The sequence below is a fragment of the Nannospalax galili genome, unplaced genomic scaffold, assembly GCF_000622305.1.
Source record: "Nannospalax galili isolate Female #2095 unplaced genomic scaffold, S.galili_v1.0 scaffold686, whole genome shotgun sequence".
NCBI lineage: Eukaryota > Metazoa > Chordata > Mammalia > Rodentia > Spalacidae > Nannospalax > Nannospalax galili.
In genome coordinates, this window is record NW_008355472.1 from 1,810,762 (window position 1) to 1,825,581 (window position 14,820).

The window sequence follows — 14,820 nt, forward strand, 5'->3', positions numbered from 1 at the left end:
CTGGTTCCTTTTCATTATCCTGGTTCCTGTAGTTATGCCTGGATACATACTCACTCATCAGGATTTGGCGCTAGGATCTATATATGAGGGAGAACATACTTTTTTTTTTTCTGAGTCTGTGTTACTTCACTTAGTAACAGTTTCTAGTTCCATCTATTTACCTGCAAATTTCATCTTTTCTTACTGCCTAGTAGAACTCCACCGTATAAATGAACCACATTTTCATTATTCACTCATCGGTTCAGGGACACTTAGGTTGCATCCATCTCTTAGCTATTGTGAAAAGAGTAGTAACAAACATGGATGTACAAGTGTCTCTGCAATAGGATGAGTTCTTTGGGTATATGCCAAGGAGTGGTACTCGCCTTTTTTTTTAAACCTTTTTAAAAATATTTTATTCATTATTTTTATTTTATGTGTATGAGTGTATTGCCTGCATGTAGGTAAGTGCACCTGTGTCGTGCAATGCCCTCGGAGGACAGAAGAGGCCATCAGGTCCCCTGGAACTGGAGTTATGGACAGTTGTTAGCTGCCATGTAGGTGCTGGGATTCAAACCTGGGTCTTCTACAAGAACAACCAGTGTTCTTAACTGCTGAGCCATCCCTCCAGCTCCTTTTTAAACATTTTTATTTGGTGTCAGGGTCTCACTAAGTTGTCCAGCCTGGTTTGGAATCTACTCCGACAGCCCAGGCTGGTCTTGAACTTTTGAGCCTACATCAGCCTCCTGAATAGCTAAATTCACAAGCTTGTGCCACTAGGCCCAGCTGATCATCAGAATCTTAAGGATAAAAATGCTGTAATAAGCGGGGCATGGTGGCACACCCCTGTAGTCCCAGCAGTTGGGAGGCAGAGGCAGGCGGATCTCTGTGCGTTCAAGGCCAGCCTGGTCTACATGGTGAGTTCCAGGACAGCTCGAGCTACAGGGAGACTCTGTCTCAAAAAGACCAAAAAAACAAAACAAAACAAAAAGCTGTAATACCTCCCTTCTCCTCTGAGCCAGCCCCTTGGATCCCTGATTCTTGGTTTAATGCAAGCTCACCTCCTCACTGTCCCTGGGGGAGAGGTGCAGAATGGCAAGATCAGGGGCCAGGGAGAGCCTCCTGTGGGGGTTGCCTCTGGCTCTCTACACTAGACTCTCTGGCGGAGTGGGTGGTGTCTGAGAACAGGCAGCTTGGTGTGGGGAGCTCTGATCTTCTGCATCAGTGGCTGTTTGCTAGCACCCTCCCACAACTACTAATATCCAGTAAAGCCTTTGGAAAAGGCAAAAAAAAAAAGAAAAGTGAATGTTCAAATATAATTAGCTCAGAGCTCTGTGAAAATGTTAGGCTAGTACCTGTTGGAAGAGAGAAGCCATGGATTCCAGGAAGTGGGGGCAAGGAGTCGGGATGGTGGCATCCCAGGCACACAGAGCTCAGCACTCATTTAGACTGATAAGCACAGAGGGGGAAGATTCAAGTCCAGTGCTCTCTTCTGGAATCTGTTCTGCCTGCCTGTGCACACCTGTGTCTGGTGTCTGAAGTCTGAGTGAGCTTGGGTCCACCATTAGGAAGGAGAGATCTCAGGCTGACCCTGTTTTCCAGTATTCTGGAGAGAATGAGGCTTGATGCTCAGGTGTGGTGAAGAGAGAAAGCTACTGACATGGGAGACAGATAGGCCTAGATTTTAGTCAACCTCATCTCTGCCTCGATGTGTCCCACCCTAAGAGCCTCCCTATTGGTTCAGTGAGATGGTGGGAGACAGTGGATGCCAGGTACTTACCATAATTCCCAGTGATTGTTAGCTACCTTCTACGCCCAAGTCCAACTAGTGACTAACCTTGACTGACCTTGAGAAAATTATTTTCTTTCTGGCTCAGTCTCTTTCTGTGAAATGGGTAGGATTGGGTATAGGTTTCTCTCAGGTGACCTTGTGACTGTCTTCTCTTCAGGAGGTTGGAGGAGGTGCCTGCCTGCAGGATGAGGTGTGGGTGGTGGTGGGGGGTGGGGGACTCCTGCTGGAAACCCAGCTGCTGGCGGCTGCTGACAGGCAAACAACAGCAGGTGTGACTGGATACTGGCTCATAAAGACAGATAAAGCCAAGGTGGAGGGCAGAATATGAACTAAGGTGGTATGAGGGAGAGGCAGAGTGGAGCTCCCCGCAACCTGGTCTGCTGTGTATGTTCCCCCCAACCTGAGTGCATGCCCAGTTTCATACCTCAAATGTGGTTTGACTTTAGTGATGTTTGGTGCTCTCTTGTGCTCTTTCCACCTGTTAAATAAGCCTTTCTCATCTTGAATGAGCCAGCAGAGACTCTCTTCATGAGGCCTCTATGAGAATTTCCTGGCATTGAGAGTCAGTCTTCAGAAAGGGGGGGCTGGTCACCATGGCCTCCCAAGGGAGGGCCTGTCCACAGAAGAGCCTGGGACTGCTCCAGGGCAATTTGGCTGTGGTCATAGGCCATGCTATCTCCCTGGGCCTCCATCTACCCCTTTGTGAAATGAGGTTAGACATTCTGGTGTCTAGAGCTGGTCCAGCCCTGAATCCTATGGGCTACAAGGGGACTTGAAACTGGAGAGAAGAAAACCCCTTGAGGCTTTCCATCACAACCTTCCAGTCTGCTTCAGACCCCAACTAGACAACTTCTTGCCAAGGAGGCTCAATGAGGAATGGAGGATTATTGAAAGAATGGAAGCTCAGTGAGGGATGGAAGATCAGTGAGGGATGGAGGTTCAGTGAGGGATGGAGGATCAGAAAGGGATGGAGGCTCAATGAGGGGTGGAGGATCAGTGAAGGATGGAGGATCATTGAAGGGATGGAGGGTCATTGAAGGGATGGAGGCTCAGTGAGGGATGGAGGATCATTGAAGGAATGGAGGCTCAGTGAGGGATGGAAGATCATTGAAGGAATGGAGGCTCAGTGAGGGATGGAGGATCATTGAAGGGATGGAAGGTCATTGAAGGGATGGAGGATCATTGAAGGGATGGAAGGCCATTGAAGGGATGGAGGATCAGGGAGGGATGGAGGATCATTGAAGGGATGGAGGCTCAGTGAGGAATGGAGGATCATTAAAGGGATGGAGGGTCATTGAAGGGATGGAGGATCATTGAAGGGATGGAGGGTCATTGAAGGGATGGAGGGTCAGTGAGGGATGGAGGATCATTGAAGGGATGGAGGGTCATTGAAGGGATGGAGGATCATTGAAGGGATGGAGGATCATTGAAGGGTTGGAGGATCAGTGGGGGATAGAGGCTTAGTAAAGGAATGGAAACTCAGGGAGGGATGAAGGATCAGAGAGGGATGAAGGCTAAGTGAAAGATGGAGGCTGTATTAATTACTTTCCTTGTTGCTACAACAAAATGCCTGACAAAAAGCAACCTACGACAGCAAGGGTTAATTTGCCTACAGTTGGAAGAGATACCACCCATCCTGGCAGAGCAGGGCACAGCTGCAGGAAGGGTAGGCTGGTCACACTGCATCTAGCCAGGAAGCAGAGAGCAGTGAATGCTCATACTCAGCTAGCTTTCTCCTTTTATTCAGTCTGAGGTCCCAGCCCATGGCGTGGTGCTACCCACATGTAGGGTGAGTCTTCCTATCTTAATTAATGTAATCTAGAAAACCCCTCACACACATGCTCAGAGATTTGTTTCTAAGGTGATTCTAGATCCTATCAAGTTGACGATATAAACCATGACAGAGGCTGGGTGAGGGTTAGAGGCTCAGTGAGGGGATGGGGCTCAGTGGAAAATGGAGGCTGAGAGACAGAGACTTAGAGTATAGGGCTCAGTGGGGGATGGAGGATCAGTGAGGGGTGGGGCTCAGTGAGAAGCTAGAGCTCATGAAAAAGGACTCACTGAGAAGCGGCTAGACTTAGTACGGGACTTGGCTACTCAGGTCTGGGGCCCAGTGGGGCTTGGTGAAGGATGAGATTCAATGAGGGATGGGGCTCAGTGAGAGGGCAGGTAGGAGCAGGTCTCAGTAAAGGAGGGGTGTCTACATCCTAGAAGAGGAACAGAGGAGGATGTGGGTGCTCCAGGAAGAGGCAAGGACCTGGGCACGTGATGCTTTCCAGACTGTTGACCTTACCGACACAGCTTTTCCCTCTATTTTTTCTCCATTAAACAAATAGTTGTTAAAGGAACGGAACTGTCATAAACTCCACACCCGTTCCTCTCTGCACTCTGTGCCCATCTGTCTTTTTCTTCAGTGGGGCATGCCATGACCACTGTGGCACCAAGACTGAGTCATTGGCCTTCAGCTTGGACAGCTGGTCCTGAGGGGGTGAAGTCCTCCTCCACTCCCAAGTCCTCAGCATCAACCTGGAGGGGGTGGCAGGGAGGAGGCAGGAGGGCCTCTAAGGGAAGGGTTGGGGATAGCTCAGGGTCTAGTAGTAGGTAAGCCTCTCCCATGTAGTGGGGAGCTCTCAACTCAGCACCTTGACTTGCAGTCTGTGGGCATTTGTGGGCCCTCAGGGGGCAGCAATTCTGGGAAGAATGTGTACAAGTAAATGGGTTCCCATGTGGGAAAATGTGACATGCCTGTTGCATTCCTCCCTGGGGCTGTGGGATATGACAGGACCAGGGGAGAGCAAGGTACAGAGCGAGGTGCCAACTCCTGAGAGTTGAAGATTTGGGGAGGCCCTACTGCTTGATGGGGACTGGTTCCAATCAAGGTTGATCTGCCCCAGCCCTGCCTCTCTTCACTGGATCGCTGAGCCTAGATTTCCAGTGTTAGATGGACAACAGTTGTCTTTTCCTGTTCAAATCCCCACCAGGGTTTCCCTGCCCTCAGGATCAAACCCAGCTCTCTAGGGCCTTGCACCCTCTCTGGCCTTGCCTTACACTGTCTAGCCACACAGTCTTCCTTGTGGTTGGACTTTCCAGCAGGCATATACGCCTCACTCCTTTGAGCCTTTGCACATGCATTTCCCTATGTCTGCTCATCCTTGCCTATCTGCCTGAGTGACCTTTGGGTGTCCTTTAAGACTTGGGCATCTCCTTCAGGAAGTCATCTCGGACCCCACTCCCATCCCACATGAAGGTGGTCTAAGCCTGTTCTTCCTCCCTTTGAATCCTGGCTTCTGGCTCCGGTATGGGTCTGTATGTCAGTCTCCACATGATGCTGAGATCCTTAAGTGGTGCATAGGCCCCACCCACCCCTCAAGTCAGCTCCTAGTACCTAAGCTGACTGGGAAGGGACATATGGGTTGAGACTGCAGAATGTTCCCATGAGGCCTTTCATCTAATGGATTCTTGTGCTAGAGAAGACAGTTGGAAATTCAGGCAGGAGACTAGAGGCTGGGGTCAAGGTTCTCCACAGTGGCCTGGGAATAGAAAGCAGGGGACAGTTGTGAGCAACACATGGGAAGTGACTCATCAGCTGTTGAGGGAAGCTGAGGAAAAGGGAGGCGGCTTGAACAGTTTTCAGACAAGCTGTGGAAGACCTAGTGGAGTTATGCTGTTTTGACAAGCAGATAGAGAAGATACACTCAGGCTGGTATAGCCCTTCAGAGACATTCAGGGCATCTCTAGTGCCTCCATGGCTCTTGGTATCTGGAATCTGAGCTCATGAACCAAGAGCCAGAGACTCATGAGACCATGTGTGGAGAAAGGAGAGTTTTGTGCACAAGAGAAGATAGGCTGGGGGACAGATCCCATCATCAGAATCCGAGAGAGAGAGAGAGAGAGAGAGAGAGAGAGAGAGAGAGAGAGAGACAACTGTGAGGTCTAGGAGTGAGAGTAGGATACTTCTGGGCTGGTGAGTGGGGTTGCAGAGCTTTCTGACTGGAGGCACAGGGACCATTGCCCCCCCCACTTGTGACTTCCTGATAATCCACGTGTCTGAGGCCACTAGCAGGTTGGGGTTACAACTCCCAAGAAGCCTCAGCCTTCATCAATTTAGTCAACAGGAAAGGTGGCTCCCATTGCCCTCTTGCCATTCTGGATCCCTGTTCCTTCCTGGGGTGATTTCAAGCAGTTGGAACAGACCAGAACTTGAGCCCATCACTCTGCAGCCTCAAAGATGCTGGGCATAAGGGTTAGTTAGCAGGTAGAAAATGCCACTGAATCTTAGAGGTTCTGAATTGGTCAGAGAGGCCAGGAGGAAATGAGTCTGGTTCAGAATGCTGTATGACCTTGAAAGAGATGCTCACCCTCTTTGGTCTCTGATTTCTCTAGCAGATGTGACCTCTTGACTTGGTGATTTGCAAGCTGCTCCCTCTCTTTTCTTCACATGGCCTGTGCTAGATTCCTCTAATAACCCAACTGAATGCTCCAGAGTCCCAGCTTCTCCCCTTTCCACACTAGGCTGTTCCTATAAACACAATAAGTGGAAGTAGCTTGAGAGATGAGGAACCGAGGGCAGTTAATAATCAGAGAGTGACATTTGGTGAAAAGTTGGGTGCTTAATTAAGGAGCCAGAAGTCTGGGTTGATTTCATTTCTTACCTCAGCTCCCATCCCCTAAATATACCAATCTCCTGATTGAGGCTCACACTTCACAGGTCTTTGGGATCATCCAAGTATAGTGATTAAGCCCAAATCTGGTACCAGCTGCCTGGGCTCAAAGCCTCACTCTGCTAATTAGAAATGTGACCTCTGATAGGTTACTTAACTTGCCTGTACCTTTTTTTGGACAAGGTATCCTTAGTCCCAGCCCTCCTGGAAGTCACTGTATTGACTAGGCTGGCCTCGATCTTACAGAGATCCTCCTGCCTCTGCCTCCCTGGGATTAAAAGGACACACCACCACACCCAGCAACTTATCTGAACTTTAACTTCTTTATCTGAAAATGGAGATGACAATAATTTCCAACCCATAGAGATGTTGGGAATGCCTTAGTTAATCTGTGATAGTTAATCTTGGGGCTGCCAAGGCTGTTGGTACCCAGATGATACCACCAAGACAGGGATCTTCAAGATTTGATGTTTGCTCTGCTGAGTTTCAGTCTTACTTTGGTCTGATCTTTCTTTGCTGGTCCTTTTTGGAATGGGAATGGTTATTCTATGCTATTATATATTGGAAATATGTGACTTGCTTTTTAATTTTACAGTGGATTACACTTCAGAGATTGCCTTGAGTTTCAGAAGAGACTTTGGAGTTTTCAATAATATTAGAACTGTTAAGATTTTGGGTGATTCTTACAGACAAACCACATGCATTTTGCATTATGAGGTGGTTGTGAGCCTGAGCACCAGGGCAAGAATGTTAAAACTCAATTGATGTGTTTGAGTAGCAGGTGGGCTTGTAGTGGTAAATTTTCATCCCTAACTTGACTAAATTTGGAATTACCTAGGAGACATACCTCTTGATGTGTCTGTTTTCTCTTTTTCCAGAGGGGTTTAACTAAGGAAGGATAACCCGACCCTGAAGGCAGATGGCACCATCCCATGGGCTAGGGTCACAGACGGAATAAAAGGGAAAAAGGCGAAAGCAAACTGAACATTATCATTCCTCTCTCTGCTTCCTGACTCTGGAAGCAGTGTGAACAGCCACCTCACACTCCTGCCACCACACCTAGAGCTGCTGTCACTGCCACACTTTCCTGCCATAATTGATTGTACCCTCAGATTTTGAACCAAAATAAACCCTTCCTTGAGCTGATTTTGTCACAGCAATGAGAAAAGTAACTAAAACATAATCTATGTAAATTGCCTGGTATAACCTATAAATGGTGCACAGGAAATGCCCAGTAACGTCAGCTGGGCTGGCTACCTCTGGAGTCTCTCTTTCATGCCTACCACCAAAACTTGCTATGTGGATGGTGATGGGGAACTTTCGTTCCTCCTGGGATGCTCAGAGAAGTTAGGCCACTCACCTAAGGTCAAGTAGCAAGGGCTACTGTTAACCTGACAGCCTAGCTGTGAGCCCCAATGTTATAATCTCTGCCCTCATGGTTGCCCAAGGATCTGCCCTGGGCTCTGCACACATGCCTTTCCCACATCTTCCACAAGAAGCCAGGCTGTGGCTGTCAGCCCCTCCACAAGAGGTTGGAGTAAGGCAGGGTCTGATTCATTTTTATTGTCCTCATGTTGACCACAAGGCAAATCATCTAGATCCTTGCATGTGTGCAGGGTTCAGCTTGCTGTGTTCTCTGAGCTGGCAGGGGGGTGGAGTCGGGGTGGGAGAAGGCTTGGGGTTCCAACTCCTCTGTGATCCAGGGGCTGAGAAGCGGGACCATGTCTTGTTTTCAGAGAGGCTGTGATTTCTCAGAAGCGACTGAGCTGCAATGGACTGGACCCCTCGGACCTACCAGGGAAGCCCTTGGCCAGGCTGGTGGCTCCGCTGGCTCCTGACACCCAAGGTAAGGGCTAGGGACTAGACTGGGCATGGGGAGGGCTGTGGTTCTACCCCCAGGTCATGTCTGCTCTCTGCCCATCCTCATCTGTCTTCTTTCTTTTGCTCTGTGTTTCCAGTAATCCCTCCTCTAATTCTCTCTTTAACATGCTACTAATCTCCCAGAGCCTCAATTTCCTGATTGTAAAATGGGGACACCAGTGGCTGTCTTGAGGGGGTGTTGTGAGGCACAAACGAGTTGGGGCATGTTGAGAGCCTGGCACTTACTAGATGTCAGTGACTGATGGTTACAGTTACAAGTGTGTTCCTGCCTGTTGCCAGATGGGACTGTAGTTGTCATGTGCTCTTCGTCACATCTCTGTTTCTCTTTCTTACCCCCTCCATGCCCCTCTGTCCGCCATGTCTCTCTCTGCCTCGTGTCTCAGTCTCTCTAGGTCTCTGTCCTCTGTCTCGATGTGGAAAGTGCACAAGACTGGGAGTCAGGAGACCTGACTTGCTGAGTGATCTTGGGCAAGTCACTTCCACTTTCTGGACCTCAGTTTCCCAACCTACAGAATAAGGGTGCTCAGCCTCACCTGCCTCCCTCCCTCCCAGGGCTTTTGGGAGGATCACAAGAAAGTTGTCAAGTGAGGGGATTTCCTTCTATTCAGGGGTCATTGATGTGCTTGTTTAGGTCACTGACTCAGGTCCCTTCTCTGTCTCACCGGGTCTCCGGGTCTTTCTGTGTCTCTGTCCCGGTCTCTCTGTCTGAGTCTTTGTCTCCCTCCCTGGGTCCCTGCTCAGTATCTCTGGGTCGCACTGGGCCTGCAGGACCACCTCATTGCCCTCTTCCCCTTAGTGCTGGTCATACCCCTGCTGGACAAGGAGGCTGGAACTGTGGCAGCTGTGATCTTGGTAAGAGCCTGCCCAGGTGCCTGGGTTGTGGATTGGATGGGGGAAGGAGAGAAAGCTGTGGGTGGAGTCTGTCTGGTATGTGCTTGTGTACATATATCTGTGTGTGTGTGTGTGTGTGTGTGTGTGTGTGTGTGTATAAAACACTGGACTAGATTGGAGGCAAATGGAGGCTTGATTTACCTGGGATTCCCATATCCCATCTCCCTTAGCCCAGTGCTGGATTTTACCCTAGTTGGACTAAACAAGTCACTAACCCATTCATTACCCAAGCCCTGTCTGAACTCAGCCCCCAGAGTCACAAAACCCAGCTTTCTGCACATTTTCCACTTGGGAAATTCCAGATAGGTTCGGGGCATCGTTCGAGAGGACAGGAACACTGAGATGGATGTGATTGAGAGGCACTGAGTGGGGCTAGGTGGACATGAGACTGCCACTACCAAGAGAAACACCATAGGCCATGGGGTTAGAGATCAGGACTCCTGGAGCTAGGGCCCTGAAGAGAGGAGGGCACCCTTGGTGGAGCTGTCTGGGTGCCATCCGGGCAGCTAGGGAGCCTCCTGGAACAGCAGCCCTGAGCAAGGAGAAGGAGCCTTTGTGTAAAGCTGGAATGGGCCTGGAACTAACTCAGTAGGACTGGTTGCCCCGGCTCCCGCTGCTCTCTGCTGCCCCTTACCAGGTCCCTCAGACTTCTTGACAGCCAACATGACTCTGCTAATATATTTTTTTCCCCGATATGGAGATGGGACCCAAAATCTTTGTCCTGTCCCAGGAAAGGGCTAGTACCCCAAGATGGGGAGCTGCCCATGTCCAAGTGGTGTCACCAGGGACAGATACATTAGTCGGCCTCCGTGCACCATGGGACTCCTCCCAAGCTCATTAAAAGGGAATTAAAGATTTCTGAGGCACCTGACCTTTCCCCAGCTGTTGGCAGGGCAGTCACCGGGAGTGGGGGGCGGCTGCCAGCGGAGAGGGGGAGCCTGACTTGATTCCCTGATGCTGTGCCTCCTCTCCCTGTAGGAGCTTAGCCCTCCTCTGCAGCTCCCCACTCTTGGCTTCTGCTCCCCCAGTGAGAGAATCTGCTGTCTGCAGAGTTCTCAGCTCTGCTTCCCCCTCTCCTTGGACCATCTGTCTTGGATTTGGTGGACCAAGGACAGGGCCAGGGGCAGGTGCAGAAGTGAGGGTGGGGAGATAGTGACTTCGGCCTGCATGGGGGTACCAGGCCTCCCGGAAGCCTAACCTCACCTTGAGGTGGTGAGGACTGGGTGGAAAGGGAAAGACTACCTACAAGGTGAGGGCCTTTGGGAACTTGTTTACCTTTGGGACAGAAGGATGACCACCATGATTGCTCTTCACCTTGACTGGTATTAAGCCAGGAGTCTGGGCTTTAGCTTTCTAGAGGGAGGAAAGGCCAGGGTCATTTTTAACTTGCCCAGCTACTCCTGGCTGGGGGCCGGGACAAACCATTTCTACTTATAGGAGTTTTCAGTTTGGGGACAGGGAGGGACATCTTTAGGTCACCACAGCTAAATGAAATAATTGCTTCCCATAGGTGCTCTAGTAAAGGTTGGAGCAGCAAGGGGTGCCCCATATAGAGCTTTGGGGTATAAATAGGAAGGTGGGCAGGAAGAGAAGAGAAAGGGTATTTCAGGAAGAGGTAACTTCATGAGTAAAGGTAAGGAGAAAGGAGGTTATTTGTTGGGTGAAGAGTGTCATCTCAGTGAGGCTGAAATGAGGGATGCATCCGGTCAAGGAAGATGTCACCTGGGTTTTGGCCATCAGAAGTTTCTGACAGCTGTTCCCTTATCTTCTCAAATAGAGTAAGCAGTAGAGAGCTCTTTCTTTTTTAAAAAAAATATTTTACTTATTTTTTTATTTTGTGTGTGAGTGTATTACCTGCATCTATGTAAGTGCACCCATGTTGTGCAGTGCCTGGGGAGGTCAGAAGAGGGCAGAGGATCTCCTGGAACTGGAGTTACAGACTGTTATCAGCTGCCAGGTGGGTGCTGGGAATTGAACTCAGGTCCTCTGCAAGAGCAGCGAGTACTATTTTTTTAAAGAAATTATTTATTATATTTATTTTATGTGTATGAGTGTATTACGTGCATGTATGTAAGTACACCTGTGTCATGCAATGCCCATGGAGGTAAGAAGAGGATATCAGATCCCCTGGAACTGGAGTCATAGATGGTTGCTAGCCTCCATGTGGGTAATGGGAACTGAACTCAGGTCTTCTGCAAGAGCAGCCAGTGCTCTTAACCACTGAGCCATCTCTCCAGCCCCAAGAGAGCTCTTTCTTGAAGGGAGTTTAGATGGCTTGACTGTCCAGTTTTCCTCTAAGCCTGAATCTTCCCAGTCAGGTAGAAATGCACTTCCCAGGATGCCCTCTCCCCAAGGCACACACATCTGACAGCTGCTCCCTGGGTCACAGGCATTTTCATCTTCCTAGAGGCAGCGCAGGCAGCCATGATGTACCCAGCTGCTCCCCATCCCAAGGACAGAGGGACTTGAAGGAAGAGGGAGGGCCATGAGTTACCAGCTTCATCTTTTCTCTGGGTCCCTGCTGGTGGTGTCCACGCATTTACACACACATATATATCCATCCATCCCTCTATCTATTCATTTATTCTTTTACCACCCACCCACCCAGTCAGCTATCTTTCCTCCAGTCCATCCATTCATCCATCCATGCATCCATGCATCCATCCATCCATGCATCCATGCATCCATCCATGCATCCATCCATGCATCCATGCATGCATGCATCCATCCATGCATTCATCCATCCAGGGCCTCTTTCTTCGAGGTGCCAAGCACTATGTGCTATGTTCTGGGAACACAGAAATGCCCAAGACAGACCTTCAGTTCCTGCTTTCAGACTACACAGTCTGGAGGTGAAAAAATTAAAGAGAGAACTGCAAACTCTGGCAAGTGCTAGCACAGAGACCAGGGAGCTCTGTGGGAAATATTGGGGTCTGATGGAACTACAGTTAGCAGAGGCCTTGCCTAAAACACACTGTCCAGGTGCATGGCTGTGGCTGAGTTCTGAACTTTTGCATTTCTGTTCAAGGTGCCTTGATTGCAGATTCTTTGTGTGAAAACTCTCCAGCTCTGTTCTGCAGTTCTAGGATAACAAGTCCCTTTGAGGCATGGGCAACCCTTGGTCTCTGATATTTGATGCATGATTTATGCCTGTGTTCCCTGCGCCCCCCACCCCCAGCGATGCTTGCTAACTCCTTGCATGGGAATAGGGTGTTCATGCCTATTCATGTCATGTTGAACTTGGTAAGGATGGGCTTGGTGGCTGTGCTTAGGTTTTTAAATCATTCTAAACCCCAGTGCTCACTGCTCAGTGCTCTCTACTGGGCCCCAGATACCCACCCTAATTAACAAGCAAGTGTGTTGGGGTGATTGATTGGCTTTGTATTGGGGCAAGATGTCAGAAGTGTGTGGCTTCTGAGTGTCCAAGCTCCTTTTGTGTGTGTTTGTATGAATATACACATATGGGTAGTGTAGACACTGGAGGTGTGGGTATATGAATGTGTGTGTGTGTGTGTTTCCATGAGAGAGTGAGTGTAAGTGTATACATGCACTTTGGCCTGAGGTTCTTCAGGAGGGTACCTGTGTGTGTTTGAACACATGCTGAGGCAGCCCAGCGGCACACCCTGGGATCAAGGTACACCACAGTCTCTTCCTTTCCCTAAGAATTTTCTGTCTCCCAGCTCCGCATCTGGGTCCAGACCTTAGGGAAGCTCAGAAACTGGTTGCTCCACAGCTCTAGAGGGGTTCCAACCTTCTCTCCTCCTGAGAGATGGGTCCAGGTAGAAGGAACAGGAAGGTGCTCTCCTCTGCACACTAACCATAAAATGCAGGCAGAGTTACATAAACCACAGGAAGCTGGTCTCAGCTGCCCTCCAGCCCCTGTGCTGTGAGAGTCTCAGAGGGAGGCTTATTCCTAGCTTAAACTTCAACACAATCTTTGGTCACCCAGGTCTCTTCCAGGTCACTCTACCTATAGTGTTGCTCCCCCCTCACTTACCCTCCACTCCATAGACATGATGGATGTCAGATGCTAAAGTTTGCCATGGCTCCTTAAATCACAAATTTATAGGTTGACACACAAGGCTCTTCCATCTATAGCCCCATGGACTCTGCCCCCTTGGGTCCTCATCTCTCCACATACCTCCCACTTGGCCCTATCACGGCAGCCTCATGCCTACAGGCATCCCCTCTCTCCTCCTCTGCTTATATTGCTAGTGCAGGAGGCCTCCCAGATACCATCCCCTCTGGGGTCCCCAGCATAGGCTGTCTCTATTTCTATGCTCCTCCCCTGCCCCCTCTACCTCTGTCTCCCTCAGGTATAAGGTCCCACACCTCTTGCCAAGTATACCCCCACTCATCCTGCCCCTGGCTAGACTGAGTTTCCTGAGAACCTGCTGGTCTCCTCTCCATCTGTTCCTGGCAGGGGACCCAGAGCAGAGGCAAGGCAGGGGCTGCTGAAGCCTGGGAGGGAGGATGAAGGAGCCCCCCCCCCCCCCCCGCCAATGCAAGCACTGTGGGAAGCTCCACAGGTGGTGAGCAGCTTTGAGTAAGCCAAGGAAGTTGATGAGGCAGGTGGGAAGCCTTGCTGGCAGGCCCTGGGCCTCTAGACTGCCATGCTTCCTTTCCCTATTTTCCTCTCAAAACACCCAAGCAGGATGGAGAGATTCCCAGAGCATGAAAGATGGCTGAAGGGAGCCCTGGTATCAGGCACAGGGGACAGGATGATGGGGGTGGTAGGAATGAATCCAAAAATGCAAGGCATGGGCAAGAAGGCAAGGGAGTGGGTGGAGCTGTCCTAACACTGCCACTTTCTGCTTGGTGACTTTGGGCAAGTCCCTCAACTTTTCTGGACCTGGCTCATTTGCACGGTGGAGCTGTATCCCACAGTGATGAGAATTATGTGTAAGGCAAAAAGCATTGATCAGTCCATTCACTTCAGCCACGCATTCCCCCTGGCAGATATGTCATGCTGGGCACCTTTGCCCATGAGCAAAGGACAGCATAAACCTCACTCAGAAAGGATGGAGCGGGTAGGGGGAGGCATGTTCCACTGATTCTGTAACCAGGGCCTGAAGAACCCCATGTGTGGAAGATGGAGAGGGGTCCAAAGTCCCTCTTGCTGACACTATACACCTGGACTGTGCCATCCATGGAACAATGTTTGCCCCAGGAATGGGACGTTGAGGACAGAAAGGGATGTGACTGAGACAGAAAAGTTCCACTGTTTGGATCTGCCCTAGAAGGCTTTCCCAGAAAGAATTTCCCCAGAGCTAAATGTCTGGTCTGAAGGATGGGCTTACATGGAGGCCACAGACTGTGGCCATGTGTATGTGTTGGCAGGGATTGGTGTGTGCTGGGAGGGCATGCATGTAGAGACAGGCTGGGAAAAGTCATAGCTAGTCTCTTCTCCCTTCCTTCCAGGTGCACTGTGGCCAGCTGAGTGACAGTGAGGAGAGGAGTCTGCAGGTGGTAGAGAAGCATGTGAGTGGGACAGGACCATGGTAGCATGGGGCTTGCTGAAGACCCTTATCACAGCTGATGGGAAGGTGACCTGGCCAGGGAGCTGGACGGACCTGGCTTCCGGTTCCAGCTCCACCACCTTGGAGCCTTGGGACC

General features: G+C 50.1%; 1 protein-coding gene across 3 annotated transcripts in view; it reads left to right on the forward strand.

Annotated features, from left to right (window-relative positions):
• Pde2a (phosphodiesterase 2A) overlaps positions 1-14,820 on the forward strand; it is a 95,487-nt gene that overhangs the window by 67,974 nt on the left and 12,693 nt on the right. For all 3 annotated transcript variants that reach the window (XM_008852738.3, XM_008852736.2, XM_017803066.1), the window contains 3 exons: positions 8,169-8,278; positions 9,110-9,165; positions 14,626-14,685. In XM_008852738.3, coding sequence (XP_008850960.1) covers positions 8,169-8,278; positions 9,110-9,165; positions 14,626-14,685 — 226 coding nt within the window. The remainder of the gene's footprint in view (positions 1-8,168; positions 8,279-9,109; positions 9,166-14,625; positions 14,686-14,820) is intronic.